At 46.0% G+C, this 18,598-nt stretch overlaps 1 protein-coding gene across 7 annotated transcripts in view; it reads left to right on the top strand.

Moving 5' to 3' along the window:
* EML6 (EMAP like 6) overlaps positions 1 to 18,598 on the top strand; it is an 87,202-nt gene that overhangs the window by 10,239 nt on the left and 58,365 nt on the right. For all 7 annotated transcript variants that reach the window (XM_071582241.1, XM_071582244.1, XM_071582243.1 and 4 more), the window contains exon 3: positions 15,018 to 15,177. In XM_071582241.1, coding sequence (XP_071438342.1) covers positions 15,018 to 15,177 — 160 coding nt within the window. The remainder of the gene's footprint in view (positions 1 to 15,017; positions 15,178 to 18,598) is intronic.

Raw genomic sequence — 18,598 nt, 5'->3', positions numbered from 1 at the left:
CCTGTTGGTGTCTGCAGCTGGCTGCACGTCCGGTACAGCACAGGGGAAGGAAGAACTGGTTGGGTAATTAATACCTGTATATTGCATTGTTCGGAGTCATTGGGGTCCCATTCTGAGGGTGCCCAGTGCAGCTGGTCCTGTGTCCAGTACAGCACAGGGGAAGGAAGAACTGGTTGGGTAATTAATACCTGTATATTGCGTTGTTCGGAGTCATTGGGGTCCCATTCTGAGGGTGCCCAGTGCAGCTGGTCCTGTGTCCAGTACATCAAAGGGGAAGGAAGAACTGGTTGGGTAATTAATACCTGTATATTGCATTGTTCGGAGTCATTGGGGTCCCATTCTGAGGGTGCCCAGTGCAGCTGGTCCTGTGGAAGGAGAAATAAGCTGCAGTGGGTTTGAACATCTTTTCTAAATGTCTGGTCAGTGGTTCACAGTACAGGAAGGTTGGTGAGCCCCTCAATGGCACTCTGGCTTCTCAGAAATTTGGACTGCACATTCTGCTTATGGAAAACATTCACGTAATTCTGGGGTGTGACTTTGCATTGAAACTTTGCTGTATTTACAGTTCATAAGCGTTCATTGCTGTGTGACTGTAGAGCAATCCCATGGACATCACTTGAGGTGAGTTCCCATGGAGTCAGTTTTGCCTGAGCCTGGGGGGCCTTGAACAGAGGGCCAAGTGTTTGTGGACTTTCTTTCCCTGGTCTGGCTGTGGTGCTGCCTGAGGTCCCCAAGCTGGGAGCCTGAGCCTGCTGATGTGCACAGACAGGTTACCTCAAACCTCTGCCAAGTTTGGTTCCTAAAATAACAGTAAGGAGAGATTCTGAATGATTTCCCTTCATATGTTTTTTCCCAACTATCCATTTTGTAGCCAGCACGGAAGGGAAGTTAACTTGATTTAACGAACATGCTGAATCCCCAACTCTGTCTTCACTTTTTGCTATTTCTCTTCTCCTTCTGCAGAGTTTCCACAGACATGATCTGCCTTTTAGCTCTGTGGGCACTGCCTTTTGTGTGAACATATGAATTGCTCTGCTACACAGATGGATAATTTGAAAAGTTTGGAAGTAAATTCAGCTTCCATGTCTAAGATTTCTAGAAAATACCTGAATTTCCAGGGCTCATTGTATGCTCTGATGAGAACTAGGATGTGGATCTTGAACTTCCCAGAGTCTGGAATAGTGAGCATGACTGGGCATGAGGAAATCCTCGATCTGCAGGGGAGAGGGGTGACACCTCTTTGTTTTTGTAAATGTCTGTATTAAGGGTGTTGTAAATCTGAACAGAGTCCTGAGAGCTGCCTTATGTGAGATGTAATTACAGCGTTTGTAAGAGAGCTGAGGAGGCAGCATCCATTTCTCTGAGCAGGGAGTGTTCTGGCCCTTTTCTGCATCAGTATAACTGTACAGTTGTGTTTTGGTCAACTGTTAGCACTGGTGATGGGTCACAAGCTAATTTAAATTAGGAATAGCCACGGTATTTTGTGCTTCAGCAGAGGAGAGATTAAATGGAGTATGAACACACTGCTGTTAGATCAGACAGCTCTTCAGATGCACTTTTTCTTGCAGTACTAAATAGTTATTTGATGGAGTTGTTGTGAATGTGCTCTGTGCACAGTGTGTTGCACTGCACATTTTCCTCGTGGTATCTGTTAGTTTTCATTTGTAGTCTCTGGGACTCCCCACTGCCTAGAAGTAAATGCTCTTTTACCTTGTCATTTAGTGTGGTAGCAATCACTCTATACAGGATGACAGTTAAGTGCACTGCACAGTCTTGTCCCTGCCTTCTCCCTCCCTGTCAGACACAACCATTTCATCACCCCGAGCCCCTCAGAGCTGAGCATGTTCTGCAGCTGGCACAGGTCACTGCCAACTCAGCTCTACCTTCTGGGACCCACCTCAGTTTCGGGCAGGATCATGTTCTGGATTTTTAAACACAAATACATACATATATATATATTTATATTTATAATATTATTACATGAATATGTGGTATTATATAATGCATATACATAAAAATTACATATATTTGACTTTCAAATAACTTGCTGACTAAATGTCATCCCAGGATTACCCTTTTAACTTCTAGACACCCTCTTTTCTGTCTCGGAGGCAACAGTAAGGAGTGATGCTGACCCTTTGTTCCATCTCTGAAGGTACTGGACTTACACCTGGAACTGCTAAGCAACTAGAACTAAATAGAGATGTTCAGGATTGGCAAATCTGAACTTTGTCTGAGTTGCGGCAGGATTTGAGGCTCCTAAGAAATGGTACCAGGAAAAAAAAAAGCTCTTGCATTGTGACAGAGGGTTTTTTGGCTCTGGTATGTGATCTTACAGTATCCCAGCATACTTTCCCCATCTTATTTGGAAAATTGCAGCATGTCTTTGATCAGCTGTTTCATAGACTGGTAAAAATCCCTGAGGAATTTGGTTCACAGGAAAAGTTGGCAGCATATAACACATTTTGAATATAATTTTGTTGTTAGACATTTAATCTTATTTTTAAAATTAGAATATTATATTTTAAAGTATTCTTCTATTGTTTTACTAATTTTTCCTTTTTTTCTCAAATTTTTTATATTTCTGTTTCTTCCATTGTTGTAACAAGAGGCTGAGCTGACAGAGTGAATCAACACAAGTGCTTCTCACTGCCCTGTGGGGAGATGAGCTCAGAGTTATCAATTAAACTGCCACACAACTGTGGGAATCTGCTCTGCATGTGACCCCAGTCTCCCCTAAAGGCAGCCTGGGGGTCTCTGTAACTCAGAGACATCCTTGCAATGAGATGTGGGAGGTTTCCTCACTGTCTTGTTTCCTCCTCATTCTCTTTTGCTCATTCCACTCTCTGTTCTGTGTAATCCAGATGTTTCCTTACAGCTCCCCCTGCAGTGGTTGATGACCTGCCATTGCCATGGCTATTACACACTTTACACCAAGATTGGATGTCTCACTCCAAGGAACAGAAGCAATCAGGTCTCTGCCAACAATCCGTGGCAGTTTTGGGTGCAGTGCCCCTGTGCAGACTGCCAGGACCTGTGGCTGCCACAGAGGGGCATTGTGGACACTCCTGGCATTAAACTCCCCCACACTGGTGGCTGAACTGTCTTGTCCAAGCTGCCCAGAGCAGTGTAAACCAGAGAGAAATAAAGGAGCACCTTCCCTATCTGTTCATATTTTAGTTTTCTGGCCATGTCTGTGGTCTCTTGCAGGTTCACTGTGTGTTGCTTGTTCTCCCCTGTGCATCAGAAGGCAGTGCAATGCTTACAGCAGAGGTGTTTTTTCTGAAGAAGGGTTTGAACTGTTCCCCAAATACTGCCCTGAAAGCTGAGAGATACCATCTTTGTATGTAACAGCTATTTCCACCTTCCTGGGAGGAGCTGTGACTCCCGTGTGTGTGTTACCTGCACAGAGATTAAATGAAAGTGTGGAAAGGCTGCTCTGCCTCAGCCTGCTATGGATGTGTGAGGGTGGCTCTGCAATGAGGACTCCTTGGGGAAATACACACCCCTGTTCAGGTGTTATGGGGTAGTTTGAACTGCACCTGAAGCTGTGTTTAGATTTGCTCTTAATGCATATCAAGTAACAGGATATATAGATTTATTCTGTTGCAGCTCATTTCCAAAGGAAAAACACAAATATTTCTAAATGTATTTGTGGCTTCATTGTAAGATCATAAAAGCCAAAGCATGTGATTCTGCTATTTTAATATTCAAACAATGAATATGGAATAAAGCTTTGGCTTTCAAATTTTTTTCTAATTCTGAGATGATTATAGATCTTTTTTTACTTACTCCAGCTGCCTGCAGAATACAAAAATAAAAGCAAATGTATGCAAAATGCATTGCACAAATTAACATGCATTAAAATTCTGGTTATTTCTCAGCCAGGCTGACATTTTTGCAAGAGAGAGCAGAATGTGGATTACATGTCACCCATCAGTCATCTCTATTAGTATTTTGCTTTCAGAAATACAAATACAATCAGAAAACAGTTGTGGCTGTATTGTCAGCTCAGCTGCAACTGTGTCAGTCCTGCAGACTATAACAGAGGTATTTTAAACCAGCAAATTTGGGTACCACTGGCAGGGAACTTGACAAAGAGTGAACTTCTCAGTTTTATTATTCCTTCTGTGGCAAACCTGGGAGTTCCTCCAGTGCTCCCTCAGCTAAGTCAAGTCCCTGGGCTTGCTCACACACACACTGTGTGCTGTGTCCTGTGGGACATGCAGCCCTGTGCCCATGCACAGCATCTCCCTGTGCCTCCAAACAGGTTCCTCACAGGGGAGGGGAAGTGTGTCCATCCCAAATTATAATGTTGCTGTTAAGTCCTGAGTTTGGGGTTTACAACCTCAAGAATAAGACTGTGTATTGTGGAAGTCTGATGAGTAATTTGATTTTCTGGTGCTGCTGAATTACAGTTTCTCCTCTGAAAGCACTGCTCATACCCCATGAGTCTGCAAAAATACATTTTGAGAGCTTGTGCAGCCTTTGGGAGATTCCAGAAGGCAAAAGCAAATGCAGATTTTCCTTTGGCTTGTGTAATTATTCTTAACAAATACATTTGGAGCTGCTTCTTTCCTTTACTTTGTTAAATTTTGGGTTGATGGAATAATATAATGGATTTTCTAATGGACTTTCTAACTCCTCAGGCAGCTTTTGTGTGGCCCACCAGAATGGGGTGAGCTCCGTGTTCTGGGTAACTAATAAAGCCATTCCCTTCTTTACTCCTTAGTTTAATGCCTTTTTTTGCAATAAAAGCATAAAAAATACTTGCCCAACAGGGCAGGACATGACTTAGAGGAAACAGTCAATGACATCACAGGAACATACTAAGGATTAAAGAAGAATTAAAGTGGAACAATTAGAACATTTTTGAGTGACTGTGCAGAATTGATTTGACTGTTAAGTATCACAGAATAATTGTTTTACACATAAAGATAATGAACCTTTTCCTGATGTTAATTTCTATATTCAGCTGAGTTCAGAAAGTGCTCCAGGTGAGTTGTGCCTCTCACCAGACACAGGTGAGGCCTGTTGAGTTCTCCTGCTTTGGGGCTTTACACTGCTCTGGCCAAGGGTGGTAGTTCCCTACTCTTAGTGCCTTCTGTAAAGGTAAACCCAACCACACTGGAATGTGCTGAGGGAAGGAAGGAAGATGTGCCCTGATGGTGGTCTGTGAAGACAGGCCAGGTAAGCATATTCAGGTGTGTTTTCACAGGGGGAGCAAAACCCACACTGTCCTTCAGTGAGAACTGCTGAGCTCTGGAAGTGCTTTAACACCTGCAGGCAGTGCCAGGGGCCAGACTGCTGGAAAAGTTGTGTCCTTGGGTTACCTGTGAGCAATGAGGCCTTTGTTTCAGTAGGAGGCTTTTAAGTCAGGCTCTTTTCCCCTGGTGTGTGGAAACCATCCCACCCCAGGGGATGTTTGGTGTAACACCTGTGTCCTGGGCACTGGAGACTCCGCTGGCAAAGGGCCCTGGCTGCAGAATGAATTCTGTGATAGCAAACTGATAGGAAGGAGAGAAGGGTAAAGGAAACAGTGGGAAATTCTGTTCAGCACTAAATCTGAGTGTGTTTCTGTGGTGTTTACCACTTCCCTTTGCAGATTTTCTGTGCAGAGCACGGGTGTGTTCCTGGTGAACCACTTGGTGGTTTTGCTGTGCTGCTGCACAGCTCTGCCATCAGAGGGGCAGCAGAGCACAGACAGAGCTGGGTGTTGGCCTTAACTCTGGGTTATCTTCTAGTTTGGCTTTAAAAGCAGTGGGACCTGGAGAGTTTTTAATCCTAGGCCATGGCTGGTGACATGTCCTTAGATGTCCCCTGCAGCTCAAGCAGGCTCTGGAAAACAGGATCCATTCTGCTCTCTGGGAACTGTAGCAGAGTTTTTGTGTCAGCTATCACACACAAAGAGGCACTTGATACTTACAATCTTCAGCTTGTGTCTGAGGGTGTACAGACCAGGTAGCAACTATCACATCTATTTTAGTAGGTGTATTTCTCAAAAAATAAAGTTGTTTCATGGACTATTGTATAGAAACTTTTCTTGTTTGAATTGTTAGGAAAAAAGTGCAAATGGATTTATACGTATGTGTTTACAAACAACCTGAACATTTAGCAATACTGTTTGTATTTGTGTTCTGTGAAATTAACTGGTGAAGCTGAATTTCAGAATCCTGCAAAGAGTGCTCAGGACACCGATATTCATGACTTTGCCACTGTCAGTGGGAGTGCAGAGTCCAGACCCATTCCAGTGTTCTCTATAGTTCCATGTCCTTCTAGTCCCCATGTGCTGTGTGTTATACCTTGAGGTCTGACAGCTTATGGAGCTTTGTCATTCAGAAAGGACAAAAGGAAACTGAAATCTAATCCCTTCTCCACAGGAAAACTCTTTTATCACCCTCGGTGTGATCTGATGATCCTCCAGCATACAACACTATCTTTTTGAAAAATAACAAAATTGTTGCTCTTGGCTTTGCTTTCGTGGGAGATAATGAGAAATGTCAGCTGGCAGCGTTCAAAAATCATCCTTGGGAGCACTGAAACTCCCTCTATTCTGAGGTGTCTAAGAGCGAATATTTTTCTGCAACCACATTTGATATTGCCACATTTGTCATTTCTGCAGACATTCTGTGTACAAAGAGCCATCATCTGTTCCTGAGCCATGAAATGGCCTTGGTGTGCATTCCTTTGATATATTATTGACTCCAGCTCTTACTCTTCCCCACTTCTTTCCATTAAAGTGCTTAACCTTAAAGTGCTGTGGACAGGATTGTCAGGAGAATGAATGCCCAGGTAGGATGAGCTGTAACACCAGGCAGGTATTGCACTTGAAGCAGGAACACTTTCCGTGGGCTTAAATCCCTATTTCTGATCAGCAGAGAGGGGCAAACCTGTGCAAACAGTGTTATTACCCCAGTGTGAATGTTGTAAGCAGAGTCTGTGAGTCTTGTCAGATCACAGTTTGTCATAGATGGGAATAAACCCCAGGGATTTTCAACAGGAGGAGGTGAGATTGCTTAAACTGAAAATTAAACTGGGAGTGGTCCAGGAGTTGTGACAATGGCCGGGATTTTTCCTTGTTTTTTGTAATACTTCCCATTTCTCCTTGACTGTTTTTTTCTGGGATTTTTAGTTCTTTTTATCACATGTTCTGTATCATATTGTGCTCCCTCTTGATTCCTCTTTTTTCCAGCACTATCTTTTGTCTGTGCTGTTTCCAAGATTTTCTCCCTGCGTCCCTGTGGTGATTCCCACGGTGACTGACATCACCATGCTGTGGGCAATTAATTAGTGCTCAGTGTTTGCTGTTCCCTGTCACCACCAGTCTTAGAGCTCTTGGCTCAGTCTGTGCCTGAGTTATCATCTCATCTCTGCTTTGGGGAGGAAAGGCACAGCTCCATTCAGGCCATTTGCAATTGTCTCTGCCCTGAATGGGGTGAACTGGAAAAATAAAGGGTTTGACTGCAGTGGCCATGGACAGTTTGGGTCTGTTCTGACTGCACTTTGGTTCTGGTGTTTCTGCAGTCAGGCTTACAGACAAGTCTGGTGTATAAATTCCATTTTCAATCACAGCATTCAGAATGGCCCTCAAGTTCCTTATACCAGATGGGCAGGAATGTGTTGCTGGTTTCCGCTGAGCACTACTAAATTATCAGCAGTGTTTAATTAGTTTTCCATGTGTTGGGAAATCACTGAGTTACTCTGATGTCATTCAAGTTGCTGTTCTGATCTCAGCATCATGGACCAAGACCCTCTTTCAGGTGTAATACTGCAGGTCTTCCTTGAAGCAACAGTCACACCAGGCTGCATGTGGAGAGTTCTGGAAATTCCCTAGTGATGTCCCTGGGGGGTTATTTGCAGATAGTGCACCAGGCTGCAGGCAGCAGCAGGGGTTTCAGATGGAATCAGGCTCAGCTGGGAGCTCCGAGCATGCACAGCAAACTGGAGTGTGGTGGGTTAATTCAGAGGGAGGTTCAGGCTCAGCTGGGAGCTCTGAGCATGCACAGCAAACTGGAGTGTGGTGGGTTAATTCAGAGGCAGGTTCTCCTTGGGGCAGTGTGGCTGTAGGGAGTGCTGCCCGTGTTCCCTGATGCCCAGTTTCTCAAACCCCACGGCTCATGAGGACATCAACTGTTGTTTCTCCTTACCTTTCAGTGCCATTAAATGGTCTTTGGATAAAACCTCCTGGGATTTCTTTTTGCTGGGAGAAGAGTTGCAAAATATCCACGAGATGTCCATGGCATAGCTCAGATGAGAAAATGGATCATTCCAGAGCTGTGTGGCTGCTGTACTGCTGCAGCCACGGTGAGGGCAGCCCTGGTGCTGCTGGACTGTACCTGCCAGCACACCTGCCCCCTTTTCTCTCTGCACATTCACAGGGGTGTCAGTCAGAGCTGGCCCTAATTACAGAGCACAACATTTCTGCTCAAACCATCACTTTTTAAAGGGGTTTTTTTTCTCTTGATGTTATTGGGGAAATTTTAATCACTTGGTCAAAAGCCGTTTATTCTTTAAATTTGGCCTGACTCTGTGAGCCCTCTGTGGCTCCTGGTGCCACAACAAATTCCATGTTCTGCCAGGCTTATGTGGCCTTTTGGGCCTGATATGCCAGGACTTCTGATAACTGCACTGGGTGGATGAACAAACCTTACTGAAATGTGGTGAATAAGTTTCTGAGCTTGAATAACAAACAGTGGGACGAGGAGCAGTTCAGCAGGAATTTCCCAGGGACAAAGAGTGGCAGGAATGGTTATAACTTTGCATGCTTCTGTCACCTTTCTACCTCTGGTGAGTCCTGCAAGAGTCAGAAATAAAATCCTTGCCCAAAGGCCCCTTGGATTCCCAGGGGACTCTAAGAGTATTTGAGTTAACACCACCTATTAATGTCTGTGCCTCCAAGAGCTTTATCAAGCCCAGCCATGCCACACATCACCTCATCAATGATTCACCTTAGGCTGGGTTTGTGGCCAAGCGTAGCACAGTGCCCTCAGTGTGCTCTGCACTGGCTCCATTCACAGCTGGGAGGGTGTGCTTGCTCTGAGGAGCAGATGGGAGCTGTCTGAGGTGGCCACCGAATTCCCAGATCCTGCCTGGCTTTTGGAGTGGGAAGCCAGTGCAGAGTGGTGAGTTAGTGCTGGAACCTCGAGCTGTGTTACTGCTTCCTACACAGGGAGTATGGAGGGGAAAACAACCAGGAGGGCAGTTAGTAAGAGCTTGGACCTAAAAATGTCTAAATGATCTTAAAAAAACATGATTCTGTATGTGCTTCCTCTGTTCAGTGTTATTTATAAACCAGATATTACCATATAAAATCGAAGCCAGTAAATTAAAATTTCACCATTGCAGCCTTTCCATCAATATTTATATTCTTATTTTGTCAGGATAAATATGTTCTGTACTGGAATTGCTTGCAAGAAGCATGTGGCAATATTTAGTATATTTAAATATTATTATGGCTATACATTCAGATATGTAAAGAGCATTTCAGTTGGATGTGTGTGCACTCACTGTACTAGACAGGAGTAAGTGTGCACACAGGGCTCTGTGTGTCTCAGGCTGCCCCATCTCAGTTCTCCCACTGGTGCCATGTGCCTGCAGTGCCCTCCCAGAGCCCCCACACCTGCCCCATGCCAAGGACAGCTGGTTATCCTGCAGTGTGCCCTCCCTGCCAGCCCAGCCCTGTGCTGGGGGACCACAAGGGTGGCAGCTGTGACTGTGTACCAGCAACAATCCCCTGCATTACTGAGGGCCTGACTGTGCTCCTGCTGGGGAGTTGGAGTTCCAGGGGTTACCTGGGAGGACAGGAGATACGGGATAGGCCTGTCAGAGTCCTGTAGTTGTCTCAACACTCCCATTTTTGCAGCAGGATCTGGTGGGGTTTGTACTGGTTGCCTGGTTCCTTCCCCTTTCTGGTGTGCCCTTGTCCTGCAGCCCCGTTTAACTGCTGGGCTTTGTTCACTGTTGCTCTGGGTGGGGCTGGGGCTGTTTTGTGCTGTGCTCAGGAACAGGGACCCTGCCTTATTTGCTTCTGAGATTGCTGTCTGTGCAGCGAGCTCCCCTTGCCCCACAGCAGAGAGAGGGAACTCCCTTTGTTGTGTGCAATGGGGAATTGCTGAGGAGGAGGGAGTGTGTTCTGTGCCTCGGGGACAGCTCTGTCCTCAGCACCGTGTGAGCTGCAGCACCGTGTGGCTGAGGAGCATCCTGGTGTTCAGGCATCCCTGCTGGCCTGCCAGCGCCTGGGAATGCTGCCCCTCCTGCCAACCCCTGGGAATGCTGCCCCTCCTGCCAGCGCCTGGGAATGCTGCCCCTCCTGCCGGCCCCTGGGAATGCTGCCCCTCCTGCCGGCCCCTGGGAATGCTGCCCCTCCTGCCAGCCCCTGGGAATGCCGCCCCTCCTGCCAGCCCCTGGGAATGCCGCCCCTCCTGCCGGCCCCTGGGAATGCCGCCCCTCCTGCCAGCGCCTGGGAATGCCGCCCCTCCTGCCAGCGCCTGGGAATGCCGCTCCTCCTGCCAGCGCCTGGGAATGCTGCTCCTCCTGCCAGCCCCTGGGAATGCCGCCCCTCCTGCCGGCCCCTGGGAATGCCGCCCCTCCTGCCGGCCCCTGGGAATGCTGCCCCTCCTGCCAGCGCCTGGGAGTGCTGCTCCTGTCGCATTGGCAGCTGGCACTGTGGGGCAGGAGGGGGCACAATGGAGAAAACACCTGCTGGCACATCATGGCTATTTTGGGGCAGGCTCAGAGCCTCTTGGAGGTATTTTTCCTTCAGAGTTATTTTTTGCTACAGGAAAAAGTCTCAAGAAAAATGGTTGCAATCTTATTTATCTGTCTGGCATTCAAGCAGAGCAGTCAGTGCCCCGAGTACTTCACAAATTTGACCTCAATTCTGAGGAAGGACCTGCTGTGTTCTCTCTTCTGCTCAAGTGCAGGATTTGTAGCTGGTTTGGAACAGGAAACATTATTGAGCCTTTCATTGCTGTCTGAAGGGAATTAATGACATACAGACAGTGTCTGCCTCTCCCCACATCTCCCTTAACATGATCTACCATTATGTTACAGAAAACACAGTTCTGTAAAGAGGTATCTGAACATAAACATTATTCCAAATTTAAAACAGGATGGATTGGAAGTAGATTAATTGATCTAACTACCTGGAGTTATTTTAGATTGACATCACATTTGCATGCTGATTTAAAGTGCAAAACATCCCAGCACAGAGACTGAATTACATTGTCAAGAGCTGGAGGGCAAGTCCACCTGACGTGGGGATTTCAACCAGTCTGCAGTCACTTCCCTCAGAGCTCCAGGTGTTTGTTTCCTTCTTCAAAAAGCAATGTTTTTGGCAGGTGGGATGTTCTGGAAGTGAGTTTTAGTTTGTATGAACAAAGAATAGTTAATAGTATGGTTATGAAAAGATTCAATTTAAAATGGCATCCAAAATAGAAAACAGAACTTGAAAAATTATACACAAAAACTCTAAAAGCAAATGTTCAGCTTTGGCTGCTGCAGTGACAAAGTGTTTTGCCTCCCTGATAAATAGGATAGTGCAGGAGTAGATCTAAAAGGCCCAGAGAAGTGAGTTCTGAAGCTCTGTCTCTTCTCTGATGGCCCCATTTCAAGATCTCCATCAGTTCCCTCTGCCTGTATCAAAGATAACAGAAATTGCCTGCTCTTTGCAGCATCAGGGAGCAATTATCTAATGCAAGGGAACTGCTGTGAGCCAAAATGCATTTTTACTTTGATTACTTTAGACTGATGTATTTCAGTATTTGGAACCACAGAAAAGTCTGGTTTGGAAGGGGCCCCTGGAGATCATCCAGTCCAATCTGGAGAGCATGGCCTTAGGTCAGGCTGCCCAGGGTCTGTCCAGTGCATCCTGAACCCCTCCCAGGGGGGGATTCTGCCCCTCTCTGGGCAACCTGTCCTGTCCTGCTCTTTCGTTTTTGTAATAGGGAATGTTTTCCTTGTGTCCAAACAGTATTTCCCACAGAGTAGCTTTTTGTGCTCTCCCTGTGCATCCTTGTGAAAAGAGCATCTCCTCCTTCTCTGTAACTCCTTCTGAGGTTTGAAAAGACCTCCCCTGAGCTTTCTGTTCCCTCCTTGATACTTCCTCAGCCATCAATTCCCTCATCCCCTTTTTGTTCTTCCCACTCATCCGTTCTTTCTGGCATCTGTAATTCTCTGGTGCCTCAACTGTGGGCTTTTTGAAAGAAAAATTGTTTTATCTGCAGTTTGGGAACAATTTAAATACAGAAATTACAATTTAACATTTGATTCAATCAAGCCAAATAGTTTTCTACTTAGTTCTGCCTTGGTTTCAAACTTCAGATCTGTACTATATGTTATAAAGTGTATGGAGCCCATTACAGAAAATCAGGACAGACAGAATACAATGTAGATAAGAAACCAATACTTTCTGTCTCTTGGAATTCTAATGTGGTCATAAAAGAAACTCTTGGAGAGGGAAATGATTGCAATAGGAATTGTGGAGGTAGGAAGAGTTTACCATCTGGCAAGGCCCCCAGACCAGATGGATCCAGTAATGACTTTTACAAAGCATTCACCAGAGCTGCTGGAACACGTGTCAGGCATCTTTAATCATCCTGAATTACCAGGGTTCCAGCCTTGGGTGTGAGAGTCAGGAGTGCTGGTCTTGGAAGGGAAGGAAAAGGAAATGCTCCCTGAAAGCTCTTCTTGCTAACATATCTTTTTATTTATTTATTACTAAGGTGTAATGGTAAAAATTACCTAAGGTTATTGGTTCATCCTAAAGGGATTGTTTGCATTAAAGAAGTGCCTGTGGAGGCACTTGGATTAACGAGGGTTCTTGCAGACACCTCAGAGTGCTTCTGGAATTTCTGCAGAAGCATCCAGCTACTCAGGAATCAGCCTGCCAGGGATCCCTGGCTTGCTTTGCCTGCCCTGCAAGGGAGGGAAGGGCAAAGCTGTTGATCTCTGGCAAAGCTGCTGATCTCTGTGTCTGTCCCTCCCTGTGCCCCTCCTGGTGCTGCTCCCACAGAGACAAGGCCGAGTCCTGTGGGGAAGGGGCTGCCCCTGCCAGTGGCCTCTCTGCTCCCATCCCAGCCCCTCAGCAAGAGGCAGTTCCTCTCCTTTTCCCTCAAACCTGGAAAAGTGGGAGAAAATCTGCCATGAAATTTCTACTGTCCACCTTGCCTAGACCTTGTTCTTCCTGGAGAAGGACTAGGAATTCATCCCCTAATAATGTGTTTTATACCACGAATTCCTGTTTGAATTCCCATATTTTCTAAGCATATTTTTCTATAATAGTATTTCAGTATTTCCTAGTGGTTGAAAGAGTGATGTGGTGTCATTAGAAATGGTCTAATTGCCTACACAAGTTGAATAAATGCACCTTAGGAGTTCAAAGCACAGGCAGTGAGGTTTATCCTCTTTTCAGAAGGCAGGGAAGGTCCCAGTGGCTGTGCCAGCAGGAAGTGTCCCCCCTGAAGGCAGCACGTGGCCCACAGGCAGAGCTGTTGTGTGGGTACATGGGTAATTTTGGGGTTTCACACACATGGGACATGAAGTCATACACAGGTAGCAGTCCCCAAGAGCTGTGCTGGAAACTGGGCTGTTTCCCTCCTGGAACCCAGCGCTCTGCCTGCCTGAAATAAGCCCCTGGTTCTCCAGCAGCCAGACTGAGCGTGGGCAGGCAGAGCACTGGGAGGCTGCTGGGGAGGTGGGTGAGTGTCCTCAGCAGGGCTGGGAAACCACAGTGCTGATGGGGGCAGGAATTGGGAGTACTCCCTCAGTTTAGTGCCCACTGGTGATGTCACGTCACACAGGGTGGCACAAGTATCAGAGACACTCAGAGCAGCTGTATTTGTGTTGGAGGGAATGTAAAAGGGAGGTTCTGGTGGTGAGAACTGCTCTGTGCTGAGGGGTGCAGAGGTAATTAAGTTCTGTTCTAGGAGGGAGAGAGATTAGCCCAATTAATCTGTTCCTTCTGGTTCTTAGCGCTGAAGAAAAGCGTTCTCACATAATTACAGGTATCATACCTTGAGTTTGAGGTGTCACCCTCGGTTCCCCTCGGGGGTTTAGGCTTGGGCTGGACTGGTTAACACTCAGTGCAATGCACAAGCCAGGCCTGTGGAGGGCAGGAGGAATGGGCAGGGGCACATCGAACAGCTCAATTGTGCTGAATTGCTTCTTTCCCCAGAAATTGTTCTTTTCCTCTGAACTGTCCTTCAACATGAAAAAATTGAAGATGTGTGTTTGTGAAACTCCCCTAAGTTTTTTGATTAATTCTTTTTAATAATTAGTATTAGCTACTCCTGGGATAGCAGAACTGTTCAGCTCCCCTAAGCCATCTGTTGAGTGCCAGTTTATTAATAGGATGTTTTCCCTTATTCCATCTGTAGCTCATGTACTCGGCCATTTGTTTCCTGAATAACTGTGAAACTGTCTTTGTACTCAGGTGACTTTACAGAGGGGCTTTATTTTTTTTTTTCATATCTGAAGGGTTGTGAACAGAATTATGGTTTGACTCTGGTGAAACAGTTTATTTCAGTGTCTCTTTTGAGACTGCTGTCTTTAAACATATAAAGATGAGAAAATTTCTTGTGTGTATTTTCCCCAGTGAAAAATATCCCTTATTCAGCCCCTGGTCCATATTTCAGAGCATTGGAGCTGATGTGCTAAAGAGGAGTAAATTGTGGAAAATCATCCACTGACTTCATAAAGTTGTGAAAGACTAAGACACAAGTCTGTGTTCATTCAGCTTATCAATCAAGAGTATTTAAAGAAACACTGGTTATGTTTTTGCTTAATTTTTCTATTTAAAGGATTATAACAAGGTAAGCTGTGTTCTACACTCACCACGCTGGTCTCAGCAAAGCATTATTTGATAAATAACGGCACATACTGAGTTTTGAAGACAGCTGTTATGTCATTGCAGTGAATGAAAAGGAACTGATGGGCTTGGAACTGAAAAAGCCGCTCTTTTTAATGCAATGTCTGTGCGTGGGAGGGTGTGTCTCACTGCTTGTGTGTGTGTGTTGCAGCCTGGCCGTGCACCCCGACCGTACGCTGGTGGCCACGGGGCAGGTGGGCAAGGAGCCCTACATCTGCGTGTGGGACGCGCTGCGCCTGCACACCGTGGCCGTGCTCAAGGACGCGCACACGCACGGCATCGCCTGCCTCGCCTTCGCCGCCGACGGCCAGGTGCGTGCCCGGGGTCCCTGCTGCCCGCTCGGGGTCCCTGCTGCCCGCCCGGGGCAGTGGCGTGGCACTGCCGAGGCCTGGCGTGTGCCACAGCTCAGTGACAGCCTCAGAGCTCTCTCAGAACCGCGCCTCGGGGCTGACAATCCGACCGAGCCACGTAGAGGGAGGTGTTGGGCAAACCTGGGCAGAAGTGCCCCTCTGTGCTCAGCTGCGGGGGCTGCACCGCCATTGTCACCTGCTGGGGAAAGGCAGGGGCTCCTGGCAGAGCCCTCCCAGCCGAGCTGCGCCGATCCCGCTGTGCAGACAGTCCCCTCGCTGGGCGCCCCGGGTTTACCCGATACAGGGTAGAGGGCACAGCGGGGTTACTGCAGCGGATGTTCTGAGACAAGACTACAAACACAGGAAAGGGTGGGCTGGGCATAGCTAAACACACTGAGGTTTATTTTCCCCCTGGAGGTGAGCTAGTAAAAGCTTTCAATTGTGAATGAAGTAGGAGGAAAATAGATCTAAAATTCACATACCTGAGAAATACTTCACAGAGCTTTATAAATAACTCTATGTGCTGTTTGACATTATGGGTGCCCTGATGAGTTTCCTGGTGGAACACTTGAGAGCTGGTTGCTAAAGTATTCTTGGGAATGCTTGGATGGGCTGATACCTGGATTCTTGCATGGATCCCTCCTGGGTTTGTATTTGCTGCACCTCAGAGTTGCATCCCAATAGGGCAGAACTAAGGGATGTTCTGGCCTTTAATTGATTTTCTTAGAATTGTGTCCTGGATGGGTTGCTGATGGTTGAAGTGCTTTGTTGTCTTGTACTTTGCCACACACTGCTTTATTAGTAGTAGTATTAGTATAATTAAACTGATAATATTGATTCTGTAATTATTTATTTATTCTGAGCTCAGAACTGGCCTTCAAGGCATCAAATGTATTCTCACATGAAACTTTTTGTGTGCAGTACCTTGTGTGCATTCAGTTTAAAGTCTGCAATGAAGGACATGAATGTGAGCAGTTGCCTTTAACATGGTAAAAAAAAGCCTTGGGTGACTTGAGTTCTAAACACCACCACGGATTATGTTTCCCCATTAAAAATTGGAACTAGCTTTCTATTTTAAGCCTAGTTTTCAATGACATTCTTCCAGTTTTCTTAAGGTAAAGCCATTTCCTCTAAAGTCTCCTGTGCCAATTCTAATTAATGAAAACTGTGGTCCTTGGAACTGTGAAATAAAAAACTCACATGAGAAAACTCTCAGATCCACAGACCAAGATTTCTGATGCTGTAATAGTTTTAAGGTATCATTCATTCAGAAATACATGTTCTTCATTTCCCCCCCCCCCCCCCATTTTTAACTTCACAAGACTGGTGGATAAACTTTTTCTTAGACCTATTTAAGCAGCTAATGGGAATGAAGACTCCCTGAGGAGCCCAGTTGCTGTGAGTGGGAGGTGGAAGCCTTTCTAAAGGTCCTTCTTGTGGTTCAGCCCCCACCCCACTGCTGGCTGCCCTGGCAGGACAGTGACAGTCCTTTCTGGAAGGGCTGGACAAGCTGCAGTTTATTCTGGAAATGGGAATTTGCCTTGAATGCTTTTATATCTGGAGAAAGAGCAGTGCTGGAACACATAAATATGGATGATGCAACTTGGCTTTTTGCTGCTCTTTCTGGCTCTGCAGAAGGAGCTGCTGTGCCCAACGAGTTAAAGGGCATGGAAGGAAGGCTCTGAGTATCTGGAATTCAGAGCTGCCAGCAGTGCTGGTTTGTTTAGTCAGCATTCCCAGGGGGGCTGGTGTCTGTGACAGGGCTAAACAGGCTGTGCATACACTGCCTGCACCTTCTAATGCAAACCCTACCTTCTTTCATACCCACTGGCTGCTGATATCCAGGAAAGATTGGTATTTCAGCCCCAAAGCACAAATTCAGCAGCCAGGGAAGGTGGAGATGCAATAACAGCTCTGCTCTTGGCTCTGTCAGCTCCACCTCTTGAAAGAAAAGTGGGCAAAACTCCGGGGGTTGTGCTGCCCTCCCTGGGTGGATCCTCCTGGGTCAACTTGGGTTCCCCCCAGAGTGTCCTGCTCTGTGTGTTCCCTGTGACCAGTGCTGCAGCTTAACAGCTGAAGGAGCTGAAAATCCTGCAGGGCTGTTGCTGCATAAAAATATTAATTTCACTTTGGGTTTTTCTGAGCAGGAGATGCCATTTGGCAGGAGAGGGACTGCCCTTGGTTCAGATGTGTAATGAGGAGCTGTCAGTTTGCCTGTGATTAAAAATGTCTTCTCTCAAATATGGAATTTACTGCAGTTTCTCCCTAAAAGCTCTGACATCTCCCCTTCACAGAGTTACCTACAAAGCAGATGCCATGTACTGAAGTGTTTTATCAATACTGCACAGTCAATTTCTGCCCTATTTTAGATGAACCCTTTTTGTGAGAGTTGTAAAGGTATTTATTTTTACTGGAGTCAGGGGGACACTGCCATAATACATATATATTTCTAAGCTTTTTGTTAGGTAGCTCCAGGCTTCTCTAGCCAGATCTGCTAAATCTGTGCAGATTTAAAAATAATTGTTAATTATGTGCATAAACTACTTGGCAGATATTTTCTTCTGGTAGGTCTGTGAATTCTCGGAATAGAACTCTGTCAAATTCTCTTCCAGAAGGAGGACTAAAAGTGTGTTTCAGCCAGGAGGGAAATTCAGCATTTATCACTTTTCTGTCAGCAGGAGACCTTCCTCAGCAGACCCCTGCTGAAAGAAAATAGAAAACACTCTTGAGTTTGCCGTGGTGCTTTCACTGCCCATCTGCCCCAGGGGTGGTCCCTGCCTGGGGGTTACAGCCCAGCCCCGAGGTTGTTCACATCACACATCTGAAAGATGCTGGCAGTGCTGCCATGGTTTCCATGGTGAGGAGCAGGATTAAAGAGGTGACAGAAAGTTGGAATCAGTGAAGGTTCCCTGAAAAATAGCTTGTGTTTTGATCAGTACAGCCAGACCCCTGCGAGGTGTAGATTGCTGAGGGCAAATAACATGCACTCTGCCTTTTCCCTTCCAGGTTTTCCCTTCCATTTTATTCTGTTCTTTTTCTTTCTTGTGTTATTGAGATTGACAAGTATTACAAGTAAGTTGTTTTAATGGGTGATCAATAAAACTTTAATTTAGCTAGGTTACTAATTAATAGTTATTTTAGCTGGTCATTTGACACACTAAGCTATGTAAAAGGCAATTCTTAAAAGTACATCCAGTGCTGATTCTAAAGCTCAACAAAATGGATGTAATGAACAAAATGGTAGCTGGAAATAGTGAGAGCTTTGATTTCCCATTCCCTTTCATTATCAGATGAATCAAAGTGCTAGAATGGGGTGCACCTGAAACAAGCCCCTCCTAGTAAGAATTTCACACGAGACATTGGTACCTGAGGTCAGTCCCCT

Source organism: Pithys albifrons, chromosome 2 (assembly GCF_047495875.1).
Source record: "Pithys albifrons albifrons isolate INPA30051 chromosome 2, PitAlb_v1, whole genome shotgun sequence".
In the NCBI taxonomy this organism is placed as follows: Eukaryota; Metazoa; Chordata; class Aves; order Passeriformes; family Thamnophilidae; genus Pithys; species Pithys albifrons.
The sequence above is the reverse complement of the archived record's forward strand: the minus strand, read 5'-3'. Positions and strand labels throughout refer to the sequence as shown.